Raw genomic sequence first — 24,956 nt, 5'->3', positions numbered from 1 at the left:
AGAAAATAGAGATCTAAAGAAGAAGAATAAAATTTTTCTTTCATGACCATTCAGATCACTTTGAGGGCCTCCACTCTGGAAGATGAGCAGGCAGGCTGGTATTGTTTTGTTCCCCTCATCATCCAGCGCTCTTCAGGAAGCCACTGATCTGTGTGGTAATATTAAGGATGGAAATAGAGAGACTCTGACAGCAGTAAATGCATATGTCCAGCCCACTGATAACTAATACAGATAAAGAAAGAACATCTAACCTATTTCTAAAACCAACAACAAATAGTAAAGTTAAAACCTAAGACAAGAGCAAATCCCTCAGTCACACCAGTACTCGTTATACCACCGAGTTATGTTTCTAATATTTATGTATCTGGATGTGCAAGTTAGCACGCAAACATCACATTGAATGTCTTGGTCTTGGGTCAAGGCAATTTAAAAAGGAAGACAAAACACCAGGAAAAATGAAATAAATAGGAGGAAAGAAAAGATTCAAGCAAATGGCAAAGTGCCTCTGTAAATGCTTACATGTCTCACGATGAGATGGTATTCATGCCTTTTTTTCTTTTCATTTAATTAAAAATCAATAAAATTTATGTTAGATAAAGAATAAAATAAAATAGAATATAAACAAGAGTAATGAGCTGCTCCCAAGTCTGTGCTTGGTTTGATCCTTCGTTTTAATTAGAAAGTTGCTGCATATAATAGTAGTAGTATCTTATTCTCTCAATGGATGGAATTACTAGCTGTCTACTATCGTTTTGTATCCAATGCTATGATCTTTGATTCACGTCCTGATGGGATTTTTTAGAATGATTTGCCATTGAATAAACCCTGATCTCTGCCTCCACGAGGATGTCAACGAATGGCTGGACGATGCTTCTGAGCCTGTGAGGGAGGTGGGTGAGTGAGGGTGCAGTTGGTAGTGGAAGAGTCAGGAGCATCTTTGCGTTCACCATGAATACTACCCAGAGGAGAAAAATAGCAGTGGCAGCAGTAACAGTATAGACACGATGCTAATTTTAGGATTTTGTTTTGCCATCTTGTGCCTCCACACACACTGTACACACCACCAATTATTTAGGATCTGAGTTCCTCACTAGATCACAAATTTCATTAAGGAAAAGACCTTGCCAATCTCATTCTCACTGTGTCTTCAGGGCCTAGCACATGGGAGGAACTCAATAAACGCTTACTCAAAGAATGAATGAGCAAATGAATGAATCCATCCTTCTCTCCATATATCCATCAGCACAGGTTGGGCAAAATCACCTATGCTTCTTATCACAGTAATTTCCCACTAAACGTTGCATGCAATGCCATTCATTCATTCATTCACTCATTCAATCAGTTACTCATTTAACAAATATTTTTCATGCATGTATTAAGTGCCTGGCCATGTGCAGGGCACTGAGAACTCAATGGTAAGCAAAGCTGACATTAGTCCCTACCCTCACTGGGCATACAGATGAGCAGGAAAAACAGGCATTAAATCATTTAATAACAAGCCTAATGGCTAAGCCTTCTAATAGGGGAAACAGAGGCTTTAACGAACATGAATAATTAGGGGGCCTACCCGGGTGAGAATGTAGCATCAGACTGGATCAGAATCTTAACTCTGATGATGAGTGAATAAACATCTCCAAGAACACATCTGACCCTGTGTGTGTCAGCAGCGCTATCACAAACAAACATGAAGGACCAGGCCACCAACCATTTGCAAAACAACTGGTACCAAGATGTGAAAGGAATTCTAACCAGAGAAAGGCTTGGTTCTCCCAAGTCACTTTGGTTTGCTAAAAGGTTCCAGGTTTACATCTTAGCACAATAGTCAGGAGGCCCCCCTTTGCCCTAGTTTGACCTACCATTCATTGCGTTCCACTTATTTTTTAAAACAGGTTCAGTACTCCCATATGAGCATAATGGCCCTCTATCCTTTTTATTCTAATATTAAGTTTTAATTTAGTTTTCTTACTTCAGGGTGTTTAAGACATATTAATGAATAAACTATTCTATAGTATTTGTATCCTAGAGTTGTTCAAACGAAGGATATAATTTTAGATATCTAAATAAATGTACCTATTTAAAATAGTATTTACATTGTTTGAACATGTGTAGCCTGAGGGAAGGAACTTTTCTGTAATAGCATTAGAAAATAATTTGCATTTATTTTTCTTGCTGTCCAATGCATCTTTGCAGCCACATCTTCAGGTCACTAACAAACATCACTAATCTAAAAGCGATTTCTTTGTTATACATAAAAAATACAAGAGGAAACCAGTTCAAAAGACGACAGTGATAATTTGAAATCTGATTCCTGGAAACCTTTAAAAAGTCTGTAGGGGCTGGCCCGGTGGCGTAGCAGTTAAGTGCGCACATTCTGCTTTGGCGGCCTGGGGTTCACCGGTTCAGATCCCGGGTGTGGACATGGCACCTCTTGGCAAGCCATGCTGTGGCAGGCGTCCCACATATAAAGCAGAGGAAGATGGGCACGGATGTTAGCTCAGGGCCAGGCTTCCTCAGCAAAAAGAGGAGAATTGGCAGCAGATGTTAGCTCAGGGCTGATCTTCCTCAAAAAAAAAGAAGTCTGTAAATCCAGCTGAAGGAGTTTTTGGATGGTTCTAGTTTTTCGGATATTTCCCTCTATTTTAACTGGGTCATTAGGGAATCAGGCAGCAAAACAGTTGCTCCAGAAAACTGAAAGCATATTGACGGCTATCCTGGGGACATGAGAAGGGAACACTTTTGCTGCCCCCTTCCATCCTCCTCCTTTTCCTTCCTCCTGAAATAGGCCTCAAAAAAAGCAGACCTGTGTGGAGATAAAGCTGAAGTGCTGTCAGCATGAGTGCCGACAGAGCTGAGGAGAGGCTGTCACCGGTGCACAGGCTTGCCCATCACGCATCACAACATTGTGATTCCTGCTGTCACACTGCACAGCGACAGGATGAGCCTGCGTTCCAGCGCCACGATGCTTAATGAAAAACACCTGCATTTTCAAACCTTGGAGAATGATTTTGGCTGGCACTGAATTAAGTTAAATATTTGGAGAATTAAAGGAAAAATATATATATATTACCCAGTGTATATCACAGTGTAATAAATGGCAAAGAAGCTGATAAGCCTTCTATGGAAAAAGTGCACAATGGCATGGATGAATCATGTTTCTGTTTTCGTTTTCTTTTTTTGAGGCGGGGGTCACTGCCATGTGTTTACTGTCTGCTTCACAGAAGACAAAATATTTTGTTTCTTCTTGCTATTTGTTAAGCTATTCTTTTACTTGAAGTATACTTAGCAATTGTCTCTACCACGTCAATTAGAATGACACGAGAATCAAGATTTCTAGCCATTCCAAGACCAGGTAATCACATTGATCCTATATTATTAATAATGCACCTTCCAGGACTACAGCACTCAAGGTGTGCTGTCCTTACCAAGGTTAACATCTACTGAACATTCAAGTCACTTACCACTTTCAGCTCAGCTGTAAAATATAACGTAAATATAAAGTTGTTTTGTACATTTTTGAACTTGCTTAAAATCAATAGTCAAAATTAGCAATATCCACGATTTTACAGCCTTACCAAACAATAAGCAAACTTACCCGTATCTGAAGTAAGTGTTAAACTCTCTGCAGAGGCGGTGAGCGAGTTCTCGTTTCCCACAAGCCTGAGGACCGACTAATATCAACATGGGGTAAGGGGCATCCAGACTGGGAAGAGTGCTGCAACACAGGGCAGAGCAGTGACGGCCCATTCCAGTCACAGACACAGCGTGTTAGCTGCATCCAGTGTGCAGAGTGTCTGGGTCACAATCACAACTAATTCAGCAGACAAGCACTTGCTATGTAGACCCTGTATAGAATGAAGGTCCTACTTTCCGGAAGCAAGTTGATTATAACATGCCAAAAATAATACTCAAAGCATAGATAAAATCCAAATACATGTAAATTTACTTTAACAACCTTTTTAAAAGGAAAAATACGGTAAGATATATTAGTTCTTGGTTGATAGAATTCTCCCCTAAGAACTTCAAAATCAAAGAAATAAGACTGCACTCTGAAAATTAAACTTTAACATCCATACCTGTTGAATTAGAACTCAGATATGCAAAGAAAATGGTAATAACTAAAATTTACCTGAGCAATTACTATGTGCCGGGCACTACTCTAGGAGTCTTACACACATTACCCCATTTTAATTATCACAGGAAGCTAATGAAAATATTTCCAGCATCATCCCTATGTAAAACATGAAGAAACTGAAATACAGAGAGGTTAATTAACTTGCTCAAAATAATAGCTAATAAGTAAGAGCTGATGTATGAATCTAGGCATGGCTTCTGGGCCTGAAAGATTGAACTAAAGAATGAATTTATTAATAAAATCTCCTGCAACATACTGAGCTGGTGTCTGGATTCCACTCATGACACAAATTATAGAAATAAACAATAAAATATAAGATTTTTTATTTTTTTTTTCCTGCTTTATCTCCCCAAATCTCCCCATACACAGTTGTATATCTTAGTTGCACATCCTTCTAGTTGTGGGATGTGGGAGGCCGCCTCAACGTGGCCTGACGAGTGGTGCCATGTCCGCATCCAGGATCTGAACCCTGGGCCGCCAGAGTGGAGCGTGCGAACTTAACCACCCGGCCATGGAGCCGGCCCCAAGATTTTTTAAAAATACATGGCTGAGGTGTAGATTCTATGAAGAATGGGGGCAGTGGCAGCATAATTTTTCAATCTCTCTGAATACCCACGTGAAAGCAGAAAAACTTAGGAGCAAAAGCTCAAGGAAAGCATGGACAACAAAAACAGATGAAAAACTATCTTCATGAACCACAAACCCACGAGACTATCAGAGGAAGAAGCAAGGGGGAAGCATCTGACAGACCTGAGAACAAGGGAACCCCAAAACAGTCAAGGGATATCCAGTGGAAAGCAGGCAGGCTGAACCTGTCCACGGATAAAAGCTTGAACGTGAACGTGCATGGCAGCTGTATTTGCAATAGCCAACAACTGGAATCAGCACAGATGTCCTTCAAGAGATGAGTGGTTATACTGAGTATGGTGCATCCACACCAAGGAAGCCTACTCAGCCATAGGAAGGAAGGAACTAGTAATAAACCCAACAACTTCGATGACAATCCGGGGAATGAGGCTAAGTAAAAATAAGCCAGTTCCAAAAGGTGATATACTATATGATTCCATTTGTATAACGTTCTTGAAATGACAACATTATAGAGATGCGGAGCAGACCACTGGTTTCCAGGGATTAGGGAAGACGAGGAGGGGGGAGGTGACTTTGGCTATAAAAGGGAAGCACAGGGATTCTTGAGACAAAACTCTTCTGTATCTTGACGGTAGTGGTGCTCACAGGAATCTACACGTGACAAAATTGCACAGAACTAAATATGCACACAAGTACATGCAAAACGGATAAAATCTGATAAGGCTGGGGGATTGTATCAACAGCAATATCCTGGTTCATATTCTACTATAGCTACACAAGATATTACCACTGGGGGAAACTGGCTGAAAGACACATAGAATTTCTCTGTGTTAGTTCTTACAAGTGCATGTGAATCTAAAATCATCTCAAGACAAAATTTTTCAAAAGATTAAAAAGAAAATAATTTGAAAGCAAGTAACAAATATGGAAGCAAAGCAGATCTTCTTCCTGAAGAAGAAAACCAAAGCAAAGGAATAGAACAAATGTTAAAGAGTGTAATTCAAGAAAATTTTCCTGAAATAAAAAATAAAACAACACTATATATTGAAAGAGCACAAGGCATACCTGAGAATATTAGCCCAGAACAACTAATATCAAGACATAGTCTAGGGGCTGGCCCAGTGGTGCAGCAGTGGGGTGTGCATGTTCTGCTTTGGCAGCCTGGGGTTCGCCAGTTCGGATCCCGGGTGCGGACACGGCACCACTTGCCAAGCCATGCTGTGGTAGGCGTCCCACATGTGAAGTAGAGGAAGACGGGTGTGGATGTTAGCTCAGGGCCAGTCTTCCTCAGCAAAAAGAGGGAGATTGGCACCAGTTAGCTCAGGGCCAATCCTCCTCAAAAAACAAACAAACAAAAAAGACAAAGTTAGGGACTGGCCCCATGGCCCCGTGGTTAAGTTCGTGCACTCCTCTTCGGTGGCTCTCGGTTTCGCCAGTTTGAATACTGGGTGCAGACACGGTACTGCTCATCAAGCCATGCTGGGGCGGCATCCCACATGCCACAACTAGAAGGACCCACAACTAAAACTACACAACTATGTACTGGGGGGCTTTGGAGAGAAAAAGGAAAAATAAAATCTTTTAAAAAAAAAAGACATAGTCTAGTAAAATTACTGGACTTTAAAGAAAAAGGGAAAAAAATTGCTGAGTTAGAAAAAGAGAATACACGACTTATCAGGGAAAGAAAATTAAATTGCCATCAGATTTTTGAAAGCAATGTTTTACACCAAAAGAAAATGGAGTGACGTCTTTACTATATTCAAGGAAAAAAGTGTGAGCCATGGACTTTATATACAGCAAAAGTGACTTTCATGTATAAAGGGCAGAGAATATTATCAACATGTAAGAGTTCAAGGGATATTGATCCCATAGCCCTTCCTAAGGAATCTACTAGAGAACAGGCTTCACAACCAAAGTGACTCGCGAGAGATCAATATCAGGGCTGGTCGCGAGCAATAAATATGCAGTTATCCACAGAATCAAGATTAAATGACAGCAAAGGAGAAAGCGTTGCATGTGATGGATATATCTTCTGACAATATAAATATAGTACACTATTTTTAAAATGGGGTGATTGACACTTATATGAAATATATACCATAGGCAAATTCATACAGACAGAAAGTAGATGAGAAGTTCCCAGGGACTGGGCACGGCAGGGAATGAGGAGTTACTGCTTAACGGTGGCAGAGTTTCTGTGCAGGGTGATGAGAAAGTTTTGGAAATAGATGGTGGTGATGGCTGTGCAACATTGTCAACATAGTTAATGCCACTGAACTGTACACTTTAAAAATCATTAAAATGGCTAACTTTATGTTGTACATATTTTGCCACAATAAAAAAAAGGGGGTGGGTTAATGGGAAGAGCATAGGCAAAATGTGTTTTTAATGTTTTCAGTAATCATGTTGGCGATAATATTAGTATTAGATAATGCTGTATAATATGGGATTTTAAAAAAAGACTAATTATGGAACATTTTAATTTCATCTTCCTCTGTGTTCTTGGTGTGGGAGCAAAGGAGATACAGATGTGATAGTGAAGAGGTTAAGGAAAAGCTCAACTGTGTTCTTGAAATTGAATTGTAAGTGCCAATATGAATTCAGAAGGTACTTTATCATCTATCTATAGATCTAGCTAGATATAGATTAGATACAAAACAGATTAAATAGATGCAGATAGATAGGTACAAATAGACAGGATGGATGGATGGGAGGAAAGAAGGAAGGAAGGAAATATATTCCTAGCTCTGTCCACTAAAAGGCCTAGAAATGATGACCAATGCAGTAGTAATGATTATCTCTAGCACCCAGACTGTGATTGAGAAATACCAGCTCTCACTAAAACAAACCATGGCTTCTTAGAGAAAAAGCTGATTCCAGATTTTGGACAGGACTTATACAAGATGAGTCTGGAGAACTTTGTCATGAGTCAAAGTTCTGCTGTGTCATTTTAATATTGTGTCCTCATCCCAATCCACCAAAAGAGGGGCCAGTGATTCCCTAATAAGGCAGCATAAAAGTCCCAAGGTCGGGAGTCAGGGTTCCTCTCCTGGAGCCTGACTTCTGGGACTGCCAGAGAGCTGTGCCCCGGCTCAGAGTGGGAAGAGCAATGGCAGACCTGCTCCTGCCTCCACGAGTTTTTCACAGTGAACACTGCTCCATCCTGGAGCATCCAGGGCTGCTGGCCATTTGCTCTTGTCTGTCCGACAGCCAGAAATGATCAAAAATATGTATTTATGAGACACTGCTGTAAATTCCTTTGATATATATTTCTATATAAATGCACTCTAAAGCATGAAACAACTAGCAATCTCAGAAACTAGAAAAGAAATACAATGAGGACATAAATGCCCTTCTTTTAAATCAAATGTGCTTTTCCAGATGTATGCAAATAAATGGTAAATCATTTCACCTACATGGTTACCATAAATACATAAAACTGTCAATGTTTGTATTATTAAATTACATGTGAAAAATCATGTCCTGGCTGCAAAATAAAACATTTTGTTCTCTGTGGGAAACCAAGCACATGAAGTACAAGCACAAATACCACATGAAGAAGAGAAGCCATTTATAACCAGAAGATTCTACAAGTATTTTTAAAAAGCCTTCGGGTATCAATAGAATTTCTGCATTATACTTATAGCATAAATGGCCATCTGCTCCAACAGATTGTTTAAAAAGAAATGGAGAAACCATGGTAAATCTGTCTTCGAACTTAGAGGTGAGAGACTCTATTCATGTGTTCAACCATGCTGGGAGACTCCTCCCTGCTGGGTTGACTGCAGCTCAGAGCACTCACTAGAAAGGCTATTTCAGGTTTCGCTTAGGCTGGCTGGGCTTCCTTCTAGAAACTCTCTAATAATCTGCATTCATGGGATGCTCTTTGGCAGGAGTATCTCACAGCTAAGGAAAAATTTACAATAGATACAAATTATCACATTTCTCTGTTAATGAGGCTAAGGTCTGTGGTTCTATCCTACAGCAGAAAAGCTGACAGACTTTTTTTTTCTTTTTCACTGTCCTATGTCACATGCTAGCCACCATTCAAGGGGCCAGATGAAAGAGGGAAGATGAATCCACTCATCGCCACACTTGGGAAAACACCAACAAGTGAGCGCTATATTCAAGCATGTGATGACAATACACTATAACTGAGACAACACAGCTATTAAATAAAGACCTGATCCCTTCCCTCAGGGCAGGTGAGAAAGGAATGCCTCACAAAATAGAGCGCCAGGGAACATGACGAGGTGTCCTGCGCTTACCGCTCTGAGTTCTCTCTACCCCGTGGGTCCCTAACGAATACCTGTCAAAGATCCTCTGTGGCTGCATCACGCTGTTGACAACATGGGTCAGGTGATCCTGGGCTGCCACCACTTCTGGGGGAGGGTCATATTTATTCACTGCTGAAACCTTTTCCCAATGAGAAATGCAAAAGGAAAACAAATTTAATTTCTAAAAAGAAGATGAGGCTTAGATTTTCTTCAATAAAATATTCTAGACATGCATTCAGATATTGAAAATATTTTAATGCATGCTCAAGAATCTTTGTCTTCAGTCTTACGTCTACTCTAACTTTCCTAAATCCTAAATAATGAGAATTATTTTAAAATATTCAGCTGGAGCCTCTTGATCCCCTATGTCTCTATAGTCCCTGGTTTGGGAGGGAAAAAGCAGAAACAAAGCCCAAGTTTACTTTTAATATAGTCAAAATTCCAACTTTTAGGATGAGAAGAAAGAATAAAGTTCACAGTTCTAGATTCCAGGTAGTTGGTACTGCAGAATTCTTTTCTCATGCCATCTCACCAAGAACTATTCACTTATCTCAAATTCTGCCAAAACCTCCTCCTTCTTTAGCACAACTGTCTCTGTTCAAAGATATGGGCCTTTGCCTCACAACGTACAGTTCTCTATCCTCTTGTCTTTGTCATCCCTCTAAATACATTATCCTCTTCTACCACACCTTTACTTAGTACATGATTTTAAATTTATTCACTTCACAAAACATTAAAGGGGAAGAGAAATCTAAGTGCCTTTGAATGTGAGAATAATAACACACTAGCATGTGTAACTGTTTTTAACCAAGATTTCAGAAAGGCATTTACAAAATGGAATAGCTGCCTCTCAACATATTTATACCTGTTTTCATTCCCACTTCCAGTTTGCATCCAATGAAAGAAATCCCTCGTTAGTGGAGATTTCAGCTGTTGCCAGTCACTAAAGCATGACAAAGTAGCTACCACAGGTATGGGGGGAGGTAGGTCCAGCGTCCAAGATCTGGCGACTCTGGAACTACATGTCCGGAGGAATCATTATCTTAAAGAGCAGAATTAAGGACTCAAAATACCAGAGTCGTGATTTATTTGAGTACCTTTTCATTATGTGGTAGAATGGCATTATAGTACATTCCAGTACTAAATGAATTTTTAGAGTAACACAGAAAGAATCACACGCCCTCCAGATATGCTGGTTATCCAAGTGAACAGACTGCCACAATGCTGCCGGCCTACAGAAATGCGGCACTGCTTCTGCCCCCACTGCCACCCTTCACTGTACCAAGAGCAGAGCTTTCACTGCGTTCATGTTGACGCTCAGCTTTGCAGAGGGTCAAACGGACAGATCCCAGGACAAGGAAACACTCCCTATATAAATAATTAATTTACATATTGTTATGCGTGTCATTTATTGATTATATTAGTCCGCAGCAGGCAGCATGAGCTCTCAAGCGTGGTAACTCCTAAACATACAAAATGATGTGATTACATACCTTTTCTTCCACTTTAATCTTCTTCTGATCTAATTCTGTTAATCGTAGCAGCATAAAAATTACGAAGTACCAATATTCAGATTTTTCCTATTTAAAATATCAAGAGGACTATTCAGTTGCCTTTCTTTTCCACAATTAATAAGCACCAGCCCTCTACTTCCATGAGGCCTTTCCCCTACTTCCCCTGTCATTCACACACCACCCCCATAGGTCTCTACCTTTTCACGCTTACCAATCCCCTTATATTAACAACTCAAATGCAGACTGTGCCTGGTAACTTACAAAGCTCTTCAAATGTGTGAGCTTAATCTCCCTGGGAGATAAGCAAGATAGGTATGATCATCTTCAATTCTAGGGAGAAAAACAACTCAGCCTCGGAGAAGTGAAGCATTTCACCCAAAATGCCACGGCCAGTGATTCAAACCAAAGAGTTCACTATTGCAAATAACGAAACATTATTTATTATTACTTTTTCACTATTTATTTATTACTTTGTATTATTTTATATAAATTTGTATCATTTATTATGAATTTGTTTTACAATAAAAAATAATATTCATTTATAGAATGAATTACTTATTTCTCTCAACTATCTGCTGTGTTAGGATTACCTGAGTTTTAGAAATATAATTAAAGTTTTTTGTATTAAGAAGCCACATCTCTTTGAAGAGAAAGATATTGGTGGATGATAGATTTTACAGATGAGAACGCACATGAAATGAATATACAAAGATGTCTCTTTTGTACTTCAGTGTGTAAATGTGTCTATAAATGAGTTATGCGTGAAAGGGTTTGTGCCGTGTATTTATGCATATGCACAAGCACCCTTCACAGATCTGAAACGGGGGCTGATGGCCAGTTCAAGCTCTGCTCCTTTCTTTCCCAGAGGTGGTTTTAAATTGCCTGCCACTATTCCCATACCAAGAACTGTTTTTATCTTTAAATCTTATTTTTCATTTTTGATTTTGGTTTTTTGCCTGTCCAGACGTGTTCATCAAGACAGACACAAAAAGAATGACACCCAGAGATGCATATAAAGCTAAGAGTCTGTGGAAAGGTAAGTGAAGGGTAGATGTAGAAAAGCAGAATGAAGGACAAATGGACAAAAAGGGAGAGATAGAGGCCAGGGAGAAAGGACCTGTCAATGAAAGGAAAGAGAGAGGCCTAAGAAACGGTCATGGATCTTTGAATCCCAAAGGTGAAGAATTTGTGAGAAATACATTATTTTTTTCTAAAATCATTTTATAACAATACAAAATTTCACAGCTATATCCAGACAAATTATATTAGGAGTCTAATCTTAGACTTTCTTTCCCCTATTGTAAAACAGGAATCACATTCTGTCTACACCTCTGGCATCACGCATTCTCTAATGGGAAAGGACATTGCTCCCAAACGACCACACACAGTAGGCAGCCTCAGGCTTTACTCGCACTGACAGCGGTGCAGAGGCGCTACTTTGCTTAACCCTTCTAACTGTTTCCTGAGAGAAGGAGAACAAAGAGAAACACACTGTCTTCACGTTCCTGATGCTCTTTACCAAAAGTATTTCTTGAAGAACAAGAATTCCAAGATCGTCCTCATCCCCCTCCGCTGATGTAAATGATCTCTCACCTGAATTGGATTCCCTAGAAGACTGAGAACTCGAAGGAGGGGTAGATTTTCAATATATTCTATTTCACCCAGCTCAGCAATCTGTTTAATCAGAGAAACAAAACATCTTCAATGGACTAAATGCACAAAGATTATAGAAAACAATACAAGAGGAGCTACTTGAGATCCTTTAAATTCAACTTATTTTCAAAATTGCTCTGTTGAATATTCACCTTTTTAATGAGAATCCCACAGAGCTATGCAGAACAAGAGAATTACTGCACGCCCCTTCAATAAATGTGAACACACACAGCCACATTTTCTTTTTTTCCTCCCTGACCAGAGAACAGTGAGGTGTGCCTCATCTCAGCCATATTTATTTTAAGGCAGAAATAAAATAGCACATAGAATCAGAGAAATAATACCAAATGTGCATGCAAGGGCCAGCTGGTCTTCCCCACCCCGAACCCTTCCCAGCCCTGCTGTTCCCCCAGCTCCCTCCCCACCCCGCTTCTGCTCACCTGGCTATCTATGACTGGGGAAGCCTGCTGACTTCATGCACATGTGTAGCTCTACCATTTTTTCAATAAGAAATTATTTTAAGGAATGATATAAATGGAAAATTGCATGACATATTTCTTGATGTGGGTGTTACATGGGTATTCACCTTAAAATTTTGTCTTAAACTGTACATTTATGTTTTATACTCTTTTTCTGGGTAGGTTATGTTTCACAACTTTAAAAAGTAAAGGAAAAAAGTTTGCTTGGTACTTCCTTAATCTGCCCAAGGACGGAGCTTGGGTTGTAGCATGTCTGAATTTTCCACTAAAGACAAAGAGTTTTACTTAAATTCCCTGTAATTAGCATAATTATAATTTTATTTCAAATGTAGATATTGAACTTATGCAGAAAACTAATAATAATTTTTTCATTTGTATGTCTCCCCAAGTCATCTCTGCATGCATTGCAAAATTACTCCAACAGCAGAGTCACTGACAATTCCCTGGTTATCCAACCACAAAACATAGCTAAAATGTAAACTATTCCCAAAGCAAAATCAGGGGCAGAACACACGTGCCATGTTCAAAGGATGCCATTTTCAAAGATATAAAAGGCAAATTCTGAGTTACAATACACAACTTGCACACGTTAATCTGGTTACAGCAACTTTGTGCTACTACACACAGCTTTCTCCATAACATGACCAGACTGTCCATTAGACTGTCATTTGAATCATCTACAAGATAAAAGGATCAATTTTTGCATGTTGCATTATTCAGGAAGGTGGAAAAATAAACTTGGTTCATACTGCTCAGTCAGTGGATTGATTTCCCTCTAGCATAGAGTTCTTGTGCTTGGACCTGACATGAATGTTAGGAGGAGGCATTTTCCTGCAGTCAACACGTCTCACCAACAAGTCCCGGCCACCTGTACTAGCAGACATTGCTGATGACAGTGGACACTGGCACTTTCTTTCTAACATGCAATCTCATGTGTTACATACGCATAAGCTATGAATCAGCTATCCCATTTCAAGAGGTTTATACTGAAGGGCTCATCAGACAGGCAAAAATTAGAAACAAGAACGTTTAGTCTAATGTTTTTCAGTAAAAGTTTAAAATTATCTAAATTCCTAAAAAATCCATCATTATGAGATTAAATGAGTCATACTACAGTCTCATAATAGGAACGCTATGCAACCATTTTAGAAGATGGTGACATCTATGGTGACTGACTTGGAAAGATCTCCTTGAAATGTTGCAAGCACCATGAATAAAACGATCACGGACCACATACAATCACATTATCACTAAGATATCCGCTGGGATTGGCTGGTCTTCTGAGAGTCAAACAAGAGGGGTCCAGCTTCCCTCCCAGTCCTTCCAAAGGTAGGATGAGGTGGGGAAGTGCAGAGGGCAGCAGGTGTGCAACAGCATTGCTTTAAATTCCCACTGCGGAATTAGGAACAAGCAACAGATACAGGTTGTCCTGTTATGTGCCCGCCCTCTCCTGCAGACCTCCCCACATTCACCCTCACATCTTCTCCCCTCAAATGCCAAGACCCAAGGCTGTGTGTCTCATTGCACAAGGTGTAGGGACACAGCACCCCAAAAGACCTAAAGTGAAATATTGCCAGAAAGCTTATATTCTTAAAGGAACTTCAGCTGTCTGCTAAGAATGTCAGACAGGCACAGTTGATCCCATATTCCTGTCTGTCCCTCTTTTTGAACCTCCTCTGCGCTTGTTGGCTACGCCCCAGCCCCTAGAAGCCTGTCAACTTTGACCTCCTAGGGAGAGCAGTTTAGTTGACTCTTTTTTTGCCATTTCCTTCTAGGCTATGCTCTCCGAGCCTCACCATCCAGACCTAAAGGGGCCGATAAAGCCTTTTTCTTAAGATAGATAGATAGACAGACAGACAGACAGATATATTGATTTGTGAAATAATGACACTAAGATTCAGAGAAGTAAAATGGCATTCTCTAAGTAACTCCCAGACCAACATCTTGCTTCTGGAAGAAAGAACTGAGGTTACAATAGAGTGAACATTTGGGGGATAAGTTTTAGAAGTTAGAAATGACATCAAATCTAACAAGGACTTCATAGTGGAGAGTGATAAAGGCCCCCAAATCACTAGCTGATGGTAAACATTTGCAAGAACTTAAAAGAGATGTGCAAATGATCACGTGAAAGAACGCCGATGTTTCAATGGCGAAAACCAAGTAAATAATACTGATGGAAGCGCTGCCACTAAACAATCTTCCTAACATCAAATTAATCATATGAGAAGCAACAGCTATGCTATGTTGCTTTCAAACGATAAATTTTCCATCCCTGATACATAGTACTCTCAAGAGCACAGGAGAAATCTCTGAGGAAATCTTTAGATGGCTCAAAGAATATTTGGAAGTACTGTTGGTTGCTCCCCAACCTGCCCAGTGGGGAGCCAGGGAATCATGTTATTGTTACAGACCCAATTGTTGCCAAAGGATCCCCCCCTTTGGGACACGTGGTCACTTTTTTTTAATGGGGTCTCTTTAACATTTAAAAATTATAGACTCCTTTCTTCACTTGATGATACTCCTTTTTCCTTAAACTTTTTCAAATCTAATTTGAAAAGTCTCTTGAAATGGAAGAGAAAAATATATTATTTGCGAGGTCCTTTCTAGACCAGTGCTATCCAATATGGTAGTTATTAGCCCCATGTGGCTACTTACACTTGTAATATTGCTAGGATGAATTGAGACGTCCTGTAATGTAAAATATACACCAGATGTCACCAACTTAGTATGAAGCACTAGAATATAAAATATCTCATCAATAATTTTTATGTAGATTACATGTTGAAAATGATAATATTTTGGATGTATTGGGCTAAATAAAATATTGTTAAAATTAATTTCACCTGTTTCTCTTTACTTTTTTATTGTGGCTACTAGAAAATTTAAAATTGCACATGTGGCTCACATTTATGGCTCGCATTATCCTTCCATCAGAAAGCACTCTTCTAGAGCACTACACTGTACCCTTTTCTTGTCTTTTCTTTTTTAAGATTGGCACCTGAGCTAACATCTATTGCCAATCTTTTTCTTCTTCTTCTTCTTCTCTCCAAAGCTGCCCAGTACATAGTTGTATATTCTAGTTGTAAGTCCTTCTAGTTCTGCTATGTGGGACGCCACCTCAGAATTGCCTGATGAGCAGTGCTAGGTCAGCACCCAGGATCCAAACCGGTGAAACCCTGGCTGCTGGAGCAGAGCACATGAACTTAACCACTCGGCCACAGGCCTGGCCCCCTCTGTACACTTTTCTGAAGGGAGGGCCATTAGAATTTCATTGACAGTATTATCCTGCAGGGTCAAGAACATTGACCCTGGAGGCAAACCATTCTATACGTGAATCCTGGCTCTGCTATTTGCTGGATATATAACTTTAGGCAAGTTATTTAGCCTCTCTGTGCCCAGTGATAATAATAGGGTTATACTGAGGATTAAATGAGACGATACGTGTAAAGTGCTTAGAACAGTGCCTTGTGCATAAGTACTCAATGAATAGCTCTAGGTTATTTTACGACTGTAATTGTTGTTGTTATTATTACCATCACTCCTTTTCCTGAATCCTGAGATGCACTGAGTTGGCATTTATTGAGTACATTCCACCTTTCCAACACCCCCTCGATAATTTGAGCAGCATTTTAATGGCAATTTCATGAAAAAGACACTAAACGCATATGAAACAGAGATTGTGCTAACTTCACAAAACCCATGGCATAGTGAACAAAAGTCAACCCTTAGAATCAGCTTTAGAAGTTTGAGAAAACAATTGAATTTACAAATCAAGTGAAAATGAGGAAGAATAGTCTTGTCTGTGATTAAAAATCCACTGTTGCCAGACCTAATGACTGCTTTTTCTTGATTTTTAGAAATCTAACAGATGATAGCAGTTCATGGGGGAAAGAGCCATCAGACATAATTGATGAGCACTGTCACAGCTGCACAGAGAAATGTCTCCACAGTGCGTCTCACCCCAGGTGGGACCAAGGTCTCTTTCAGGGTCAGCCAGAACTTGTCATTTTCAAGAAGAAATACGAATTCAATTTCCTTATGAAATCTTTCAGAAACATGATTAAGGTATTCAGTAAGAATGAAATCACTTGGTAGACCTTACTGCATAAGAAGTCAGACACGCCATGATTACAAGCACAAATGCTTCATTAGAAATAAAGGGTAGGGGCTGGCTCTGTGGCATAGTGGCTATGTTTGTGTGCTTCACTTCGGCTGCCCGGGGTTTGTGGGTTTGGATCCCAGGTGTGGACCTACACATTGTTCATCAAGCCACGCTGTGGCGGCATCCCATATACAAAATAGAGGAAGACTGGTACAGATGTTAGCTCAGGGATAATCTTCCTCAAGGAAAAAGAGGAAAATTGGCAACAGATGTTAGCTCAGGGTCGATCTTCCTCACCAAAAAAAAAAAAAGAAAGAAAGAAAAAGAAAAGAAAGAAAGTGTAATTAAGAGTGAAAGCCTGGGGCTGGCCCCATGGCTGAGTGGTAAAGTTCGTGCACTCCACTTTAGCAGCCCAGGGTTTGCCGGTTCAGATCCTGGGTAAGGGCCTAGCACCATTCATCAAGCCATGCTGAGGTGGCATCCCACATGCCACAACTAGAAGGACCTGCAACCAGAATATACAACTATGTACTGGGGAGCTTTGAGGAGAAAAAGGAAAAATTTTTAAAAAGTTAAAAAAATTTAAAAATTAAAAATAAATAAATAAATAAAATCTTTAAAAGAAAAAAAAAGAGTGCAAGTCAATTTATATAATTTGTGAAATAAAATGTGCATTAAGCCAGATATGGTAATGTGAATAAATCCAATCCCCAACTCACACAGATTGGGAAGATACACCATTGTTACCAATAGGATATAGGAATTCTTGTTCCTCTTCCCTTTAAAGGACAGGCATGCGCAACACCAGCCTGACGCTATTCCTGTCTCTCCACTCTCCCTGCTCTGACATTTCAGACGTTCCTAATGCCATTTTTCTACACAAAATTTCACAGGAACACATCCACTTCACAAAGTCATGTGCAGTTGGTTGCAGTTAAACCTTTAAAACAGTGTAATTAGGGATCATCAAATTTTCAAAAATTAAGAATTGTAAGTATTTGTTAAAAAACAAAAACAAAAACAAAATAGTCCTTCTGCAACTGTTGCTCTCAGAGGTGTTCTGGAATAACATTTCTAAGTTGGCGTTTAATGCAACAGCCCTTGAGAAACTAATAATGGGTTCTAATATGTCCTCTTGTGTAGACACAGAGACTATGACATCACCTTATTATCTTCCAGGTTGATCACCTCCAAGAAGTCATGATTCTCTAAGCCTTGGAGGCTACTGATCTGATTGCAGGACAGATCCACGATCTGCAGGGCTTTCAGTTCCTCCAATCCTGTGATCTTCTTAATCTGGTTATTGCTCTAAAATTGATAACATACCCTTAATGTCTTAAAGGCCTCCAGGAGGAAAAAGCATAATGACGAGCTTTCATTCTGGAAATTGGCCCAAATCTCTTAAAATCAGTAAGCCATTCTTGTTCCCCACATTCTTATTTTCATCACTCACCTTCTTAAACACATATACATAAACCCCAGAAAGAAATTCCAGTTTTTCAGCTGAAAGATTCAGAATACAATATTTTCACTAAAGTTAAAGCAAGATGAACGTTCAAGTCAGCAGAATAGACAAAAGTTAGGTAGTATAAGCTTTTAACATTCTGACCTAAAGCCCAATGATGGCATAACTCCATGTTTATCTTTAGAAATAAAAATTTAATGCAATCCTTTCATTACCATCACAATAAATCACTTGAATATTGTAACTCCCACAAACACTTTATTTTCAAAAACATTCTAAGTATAATCACTTCACATTACCAGGGCTGTGGTAGTGTGATACATGCTCCAGTTATTGATGCTCCTGTGCAGTTCCCTCCTCCTGAATCTAGGTGGACCTATGACCTGTCTTAACCAAAAGAATACGGCAGAAGTGTGCCAGTTCCAAGTCTAAGAATTAAGAAGGCCTGGCGGCTTCTCCTCGTGTGTCTTAGATTCCCTGAGGTTCCATGTAAGAACTGTAGCTACTCTGTCAGAGAGAATTTGTGGAGAGGTCACATGGAGTAGGAGAGGTCCCATGGAGAGGGGTGCTAAGTCTAGATAGAGAGGAAAAACCCAGCCATTCCAGCATCCCAGTTGAGTCCAGCCCCCAGAAAATCTGCCAGCTGAATGAGGCAAAACCAGCAGAGGAACCACCCAACTGAACTCAACTCACATTGCAGAACTGTTAGCTAACAAAACGGTTAGCTAATAAAATTTCTCCACGCCACTATACTTGGGTGGCTCGCTGTTCAACAATAGATAACCAGTCTACGTTCTTCAATAATTCACACATAAGCATCCTTTCAGACAATGAGCATAAAACAAAGAAAAATTTAAGACTCAAATGTTGTCCTCTTTCCCAACCCCTACGTACCCATAACAATAGATTATAGTGATAACAATAATTTGCATTCTCTTGTACATTTTCCAACATACTCATAATTCCTTGGGTTCCTTAGCCTTGAGGTATAAGAATATACCACAGTAAAATTAAACTTTTAGTTCAAGTTGAAAATCATAATAAAGAGAATTTTGATGTTTCAATTAATGCCATATTATGCCCATCTTTCAATTTTTTAAACTTTTAATAAGCACTTAAAAACTGAAAAATTACAGTATTCCCATCCATCTACAGTATTTTTCCTGGTATATGTTTCCTGGTACATTTATTAGCAAGAGCTCATTTTCATCCTATTTTTCATAAGATTTCATTTCAATAATGAGTAACATTTGTATTCATTGGTATAATTCTATGGTTCTTTAAAATATATTAATAGAATGTTGATAATCTATAAAGTTGGGTGATGGTGCATGGGGGCTCATTAAATTATTCCCTATATTTTTAATATGTTTTTATATGTTTGAAAAATTCCATGATAAGAAGGAAAAAATACTCACAATCCCATTTTGCCTAAGTCAAACTTCCAACTGTTCAGAGTTCAAAGAATTTCTAGAGAGTGATAGAAGAGGAAAAGAAAAAAACTACACTAAACATAATATCCATATTAATGTAACTTACTGAAAAAGGACCTTAACATCCTATCTAAAATATGCCCACATATCAAACTTATATACAATATTCTTCTTCCCAAAGAACTTTGAAGTGCTGCGGATATGGAAGATAGATTGTAATAATTCTTTACAGTGTCTCTGATGGCTTTCAAAGTGGTAGATGCATAAAAGTAGAGTGAGGCATAGAAAAGTTTAATTAGATAGCCTATGGTCATCAAAGAAAGTAGAACTGAGAAATATTCTGAGTTGAAAGCCATCTATTCAAACTCTTTATCCAAAGCTGAAAAATTGATACATCACTCCTCAAAGTAGACATCCAGTTTCTGCATGAACAGTTCTTGTTTGTTTTATCATGATTAGCAGGGGAAAGGGGGCCTTTAGAGAGAAGCTATTTTCTTAAATAAATGAAATGAGAAATAGTCTTAATCTCCCCAATTTGAGAGGGAAAAAACAAGCGCCTCTTACTAAGAAAAAACAAATTTTAAAGTTTGGGATGCAATGCCCTTACTTGCTAAGGAAGGTGATTGACAGAATAGCCCATAAGCAAACCACATTTTTCCCTTACATTTATCATAAAAGTTGATGGTAGTGAATTAACAATTGTTTTGTATGGTGAATTGTTCTTTGTTCTCTAAATTGTCAAATAAATTATTGTCAATAGTAAAAAGCAACTGGCTTTATGATTCCATGAATTAAAAAATAAAAGCATTAAAAACTGTTGAAACAAATGTGTAGCATTTTATTTTCTATATTTTATTAACATTTGGAAAAGACACCCTTGCTATTCTCAAAAATTTTAAGGAAAATGAATGATGGCATAGTCTGTATTTTCTAGTTCATCTTGAGTGATGGGGGCAGGGACTGGGAACAATCCACGTAATCCATTTGTAGAAAAAATGTCTTTTATGCTTTTTCTAAAAGCTACTTGAAATGGAACTGTCAACATGGATTACTTATTTAGTTATTGAAACAAACTCTTAGGATAAAAGTGGTATGTGTTGTTATTCTTAATAATGAGTTCAATTCTCATTCCCTAAAGCACACCCCCATATCTCTTTCCACATATCATGCTCCACTTAAAGTTAATGGGAATGCCAATAAAAAAAGATATGTAAAGAAAAAGATAAAGTTCTAACGAGTTACAGATTGAATAGTCCATACTGCCAATAATCCTTCAAGACAGCATAATTTTAAAATGTGACTTTCTTTTATAATTTTAAAATTTACAATCTAACTTATCAAATTCATTTTGTTTATGCTTTGCTAACATGCCTAAGTGAACAGAAAACATGAAACCTTAGGGAAATTATTAAACCTTTCCACGCCTCAGTCTCATCCTCACTACTGGGAAGGACTTTACCCTCACCTAACTCACTGTAGGAGCGAAGGGTCATGGAAAAGCAATTCAAGCTCCAAGCTCGGGGAAAGAAAAATTAACACACAGCCAGCCTTCAGGTATCTGCGGTTAAATAAGACAGGAACAGTACATCGTACATGTCAAAAATCTGCAGATAACCCAAGACATCATTTCAAACAACAGTCCGACACTCTTCGGTGGGATAATTGACATAAGAAATTAATAAGCTACCAGCCTCATGGCTTAAAGTCCTCCCTGTCCACTTTGTGACAGATATAGAGATATAACAAAGAACAGCAGAGCCAACCAAGGGTAAGAAGTAGGAGAGAGGAGGAAAGGAAGAAGAAAGAATCCTGGATAACCCAAAAACTGTATTATCAGCCCCCAAATTAGTGAGCTATACTGTTATTTTAAAAATACTGTGTATATCTTTGGAACTATTATGATCCTGTTGATTTTTTAATAAATTGTCTGTACTTTCATTCAGTCATAGTCACATAGCATGTCATGTAGCTTAAAAAGAGTGCTCTCTATGGGAAAAATCTTAAAAATTTAAACTTTCTGATTGGAATTTTTCATTTATTCTCAGCACTAATTCTGCTTTCCTAGAATGGGAGACTAGCATATATTAATATAAAAGAACTGCCAAAATTCAGCGCCCAGAGAACATCTTATTGTTCATTTGAGAGCAATGAAGTGTTAACAGCAATAAATATTATCCTTAAATATTATTTCATCAATAGGACATTAAAAAATTCATTTTTAATAGTTGTTAAAAGTACACTTTTCTTTTTCAGTGTAAAAAAGTCAATCTTTTTAAAAATTGAATTTGAGTACCAAATTAGAAAACCATTTTACTTTACCATGAAATATTGATATCACACGCACAAACACACACACCAGATATGGAAAGAAGCAAACAAAACTGAAGAAAATAACATTTCACAAAGGAATTAGCTCTTTATAAACTTGAAAAATCCTAATCGTCATTCATATACTTACTAAAACATTAACTAGCACTTCTATAAAGAATAACATTTCTGTCAGACTCACCAGACAAAGTATTTTGATTGGTAACACGCCTAAGCCAGTAATTGTTGTGATTTTGTTTTGGGCCAAACTAAGGTGAGTTAGATTGTTGCACAGCTCAAGTCCACTGATTTCTTCTATCTCATTGCCTATATACCGTGACTACGTTTAAGGAAAATGTTATTAGAAACATTTTGAAGAAAAAAAGAATCAGTGTTAAATCATCATTAGAAAAATCAGACAACAGCATAAACAAAGCAGTGCTATATGCCGTATACAGAATGAACACTAATTCTTGAAATACATTTTTCATAGAGAAATTAATACTAGCACCACTTCAAATTAATTGTTTTTAAAAAGGCCTAGCTTTTGAGTGTGCTCAGTTGTATTTGCATTCACATGTGCTGATTTCATCAGCGAAGAAAGACATTTCAGAGTGGTTCAAAGCTGCCTCATTGGCAGTATGTTTTTCCTTGGTTCCTGAATGGTCTCCATGAGAAACTCCTCTGCTTTCCCACAGGCATGGCTTCTGACTACAGGGTCACCCTGGAAAGACAACATGTGCCCAGCTTTCTCATCCTCATAACCAGGTAGCAGCCTGGGAGATGTCACCTGCAGCAAGTGAGTGGTAAAAAAAAAAAACCAATACCCCGATAGAGAGAGGAACAGCCTTTTCTTTCTATCTATATCGGGTTCTCTTCTTCTTTTAAAATAAATGAGGCCTAAACTCTGCATTCATTTTCTCATTCATTGATTACGTTTCTACTCATTGCTACAATTTTAACTTCCTCTCTTCTGTGTTCCATCCTTGTAGTCACCTAAAACTGCAAACTCACCCATCTCTGTTCTCAGTCTCTTTGGCAAATTTCCAGTATTCAATATCATTTCCCCACCAAAGCTCAGTTTTCCCTCCAAAGTAACTAAGACATCACCATTTTCTCAGCCACTTATAATCTTCAGGACAGCCTACAATCACCAAGACCTGGCATTTTTGGCTTTAAAACATCGCTTTAGCCTTCCTTTTCATTCACTCCTCTGCCAACTTAAGTCAGCTTCAGCACCAACAGGGACCTCTAACTTCTAATTCTTCCTGCCCTCAAGTCACCTTGCCCACTGTAGTCAGGTTAATTTTTTCAAAATATTGATTGGATATCACGCTTCAATTAAGAAATTCTCATAGGATGAATTCCAAGTTCCTCACTCTGGCATTTAAGGCCCTTCACTTTAAGCAAAACCTATTTATCTAATTTTTCCCCATTATAATCCAATGAGAATTCTCCATTCTGCCAGGTCAATCTTCTCAATAGTTCTGGAATGTACCAACAACTTTCTTACTTGGCAGCGTACCTTTTTTTCATACTACTTTCCTCCTCCTTTCTAAACCCTGCCCACTCTTCAGGACTTAATTTCAAATTCCACTTTCTTTTCTTTTTCATTTTTTTAACATTCACATTAAACCAACATGTTAAGTATTTCTTTTTGACAGATAACCTTATTTTCTTACTTCTATTACTTTTGTAGTTACACAAGTAAGCACGATGGACTGGAAGAACATATTCACAATATATATAGTAATGCATATGTATAAAAAATATAACATATATAAAGGATTATTATCTAGAATACATAAAGAACGACAATAAATTAATAGGCAAAAAAAGGCAAAACAACCCAACAGAAAATGGAGGAAAAAATATGTCCAAGGAATTCCAAGAGGAGCAAATCCAAGTGGCCAACATAATAAATTTATGAAAAGACACTCTGCCTCACCCACAGTTGGAAGACCGCAAATTAAGACAAATGTCATCCTTTACCCAGTGGCTTAGCAAACACTTTAAAGGTTTTGAAGAACAGATACTTTCACACTCCTGGGTGAGAGGGTTCATTATGATATAGCCACTTTGGCGGCAATTTGGCAGTGTCTATCATAACTGTAAACATGTCACAGCAATTCCAATTCTTGGTATCCACTCTAGACAAACCATTTCTTCCTCAAAGGCTTTTCTGGTCAACTTCTAACCCCTCACCTATCTCCTTCCATTAATCATAGAATCAACACATTTTTTAAAGAGGATAGAAGGGATCATAAGGATCACAAAAACAAATAGTTTTCATCATAATTATTTTTAGTTATCCTAACTCTATTACTTTCCAGCTAGGTGACTTATCTTCTCCCTGCTCCTACTGTTCATTTGTAAAGTGGGGATGACACCAGGTTGCCAGGAAGGCCAAAAGTTAGATCATGCGAAAAAATTAGACAATGGGCGTGAATGAGTTGCACAAATTGTAAAGCACCTCCTAACTGCAAGCCATCATTATCATTAGTGAATTACAAGCACATGAGGCCAAGGAACCACATCCTGTACCTCTTGGCCAACAGCACAAAATGGACTATTCAAGGCCAGGATTAACTCTGAAAAGACCTCGGCCAGAGAAAGAGATAAATTAGGAAACTAGAAGCAATGACAATACAACATTGCCCAATAAACCACAAATTCCTAGATTTTCTTCATTGGTTTCAGATTCAATCCTTGGGCTGAAGCATAGTTCTGCTTGTTGTCAACATGCATTTTCAAATCTACTTTCATAGAGCTTCTGGCCAGAATAGTTCCACAAATAGACATTTATGCTCACAAACACTATGCTCCTTTCTGCTTCCATTTTCTGGGCCATTTAAATAATCATTCTGGAACTAGAACAAAGACCAGATTTTTGCAGATACGTATTACAATAAAGGATGTGAAATGTAGGATATAGGAGATTAAACTCTCATACAGCTAAGGATGAAATAAAATATCCTTGTGGTAGCAATCTTTGGGAAGAAAAAT

General features: G+C 38.5%; 1 protein-coding gene across 5 annotated transcripts in view; it reads right to left on the bottom strand.

The window, feature by feature from the left end:
- The window catches only part of LRGUK (leucine rich repeats and guanylate kinase domain containing), a 108,859-nt gene that overhangs the window by 59,243 nt on the left and 24,660 nt on the right, over positions 1 to 24,956 (bottom strand). For 4 of the 5 annotated variants that reach the window (XR_011504623.1, XM_014839393.3, XM_044745726.2 and 1 more), the window contains exons 6-11: positions 22,153 to 22,277; positions 17,910 to 18,053; positions 12,105 to 12,185; positions 10,491 to 10,577; positions 9,030 to 9,136; positions 3,593 to 3,712 (exon numbers count right to left, since the gene is read on the bottom strand). Coding sequence is in view for 4 of the 5 variants with exons in the window: in XM_014839393.3 (XP_014694879.3) it covers positions 3,593 to 3,712; positions 9,030 to 9,136; positions 10,491 to 10,577; positions 12,105 to 12,185; positions 17,910 to 18,053; positions 22,153 to 22,277 (664 nt within the window). In the remaining variant the exon portion in view is untranslated. The remainder of the gene's footprint in view (positions 1 to 3,592; positions 3,713 to 9,029; positions 9,137 to 10,490; positions 10,578 to 12,104; positions 12,186 to 17,909; positions 18,054 to 22,152; positions 22,278 to 24,956) is intronic. The other variant, XM_070513748.1, reaches the window with a different exon arrangement.

The sequence above is a fragment of the Equus asinus genome, chromosome 1 (assembly GCF_041296235.1).
Source record: "Equus asinus isolate D_3611 breed Donkey chromosome 1, EquAss-T2T_v2, whole genome shotgun sequence".
Lineage (NCBI taxonomy): Eukaryota > Metazoa > Chordata > Mammalia > Perissodactyla > Equidae > Equus > Equus asinus.
The sequence above is the reverse complement of the archived record's forward strand: the minus strand, read 5'-3'. Positions and strand labels throughout refer to the sequence as shown.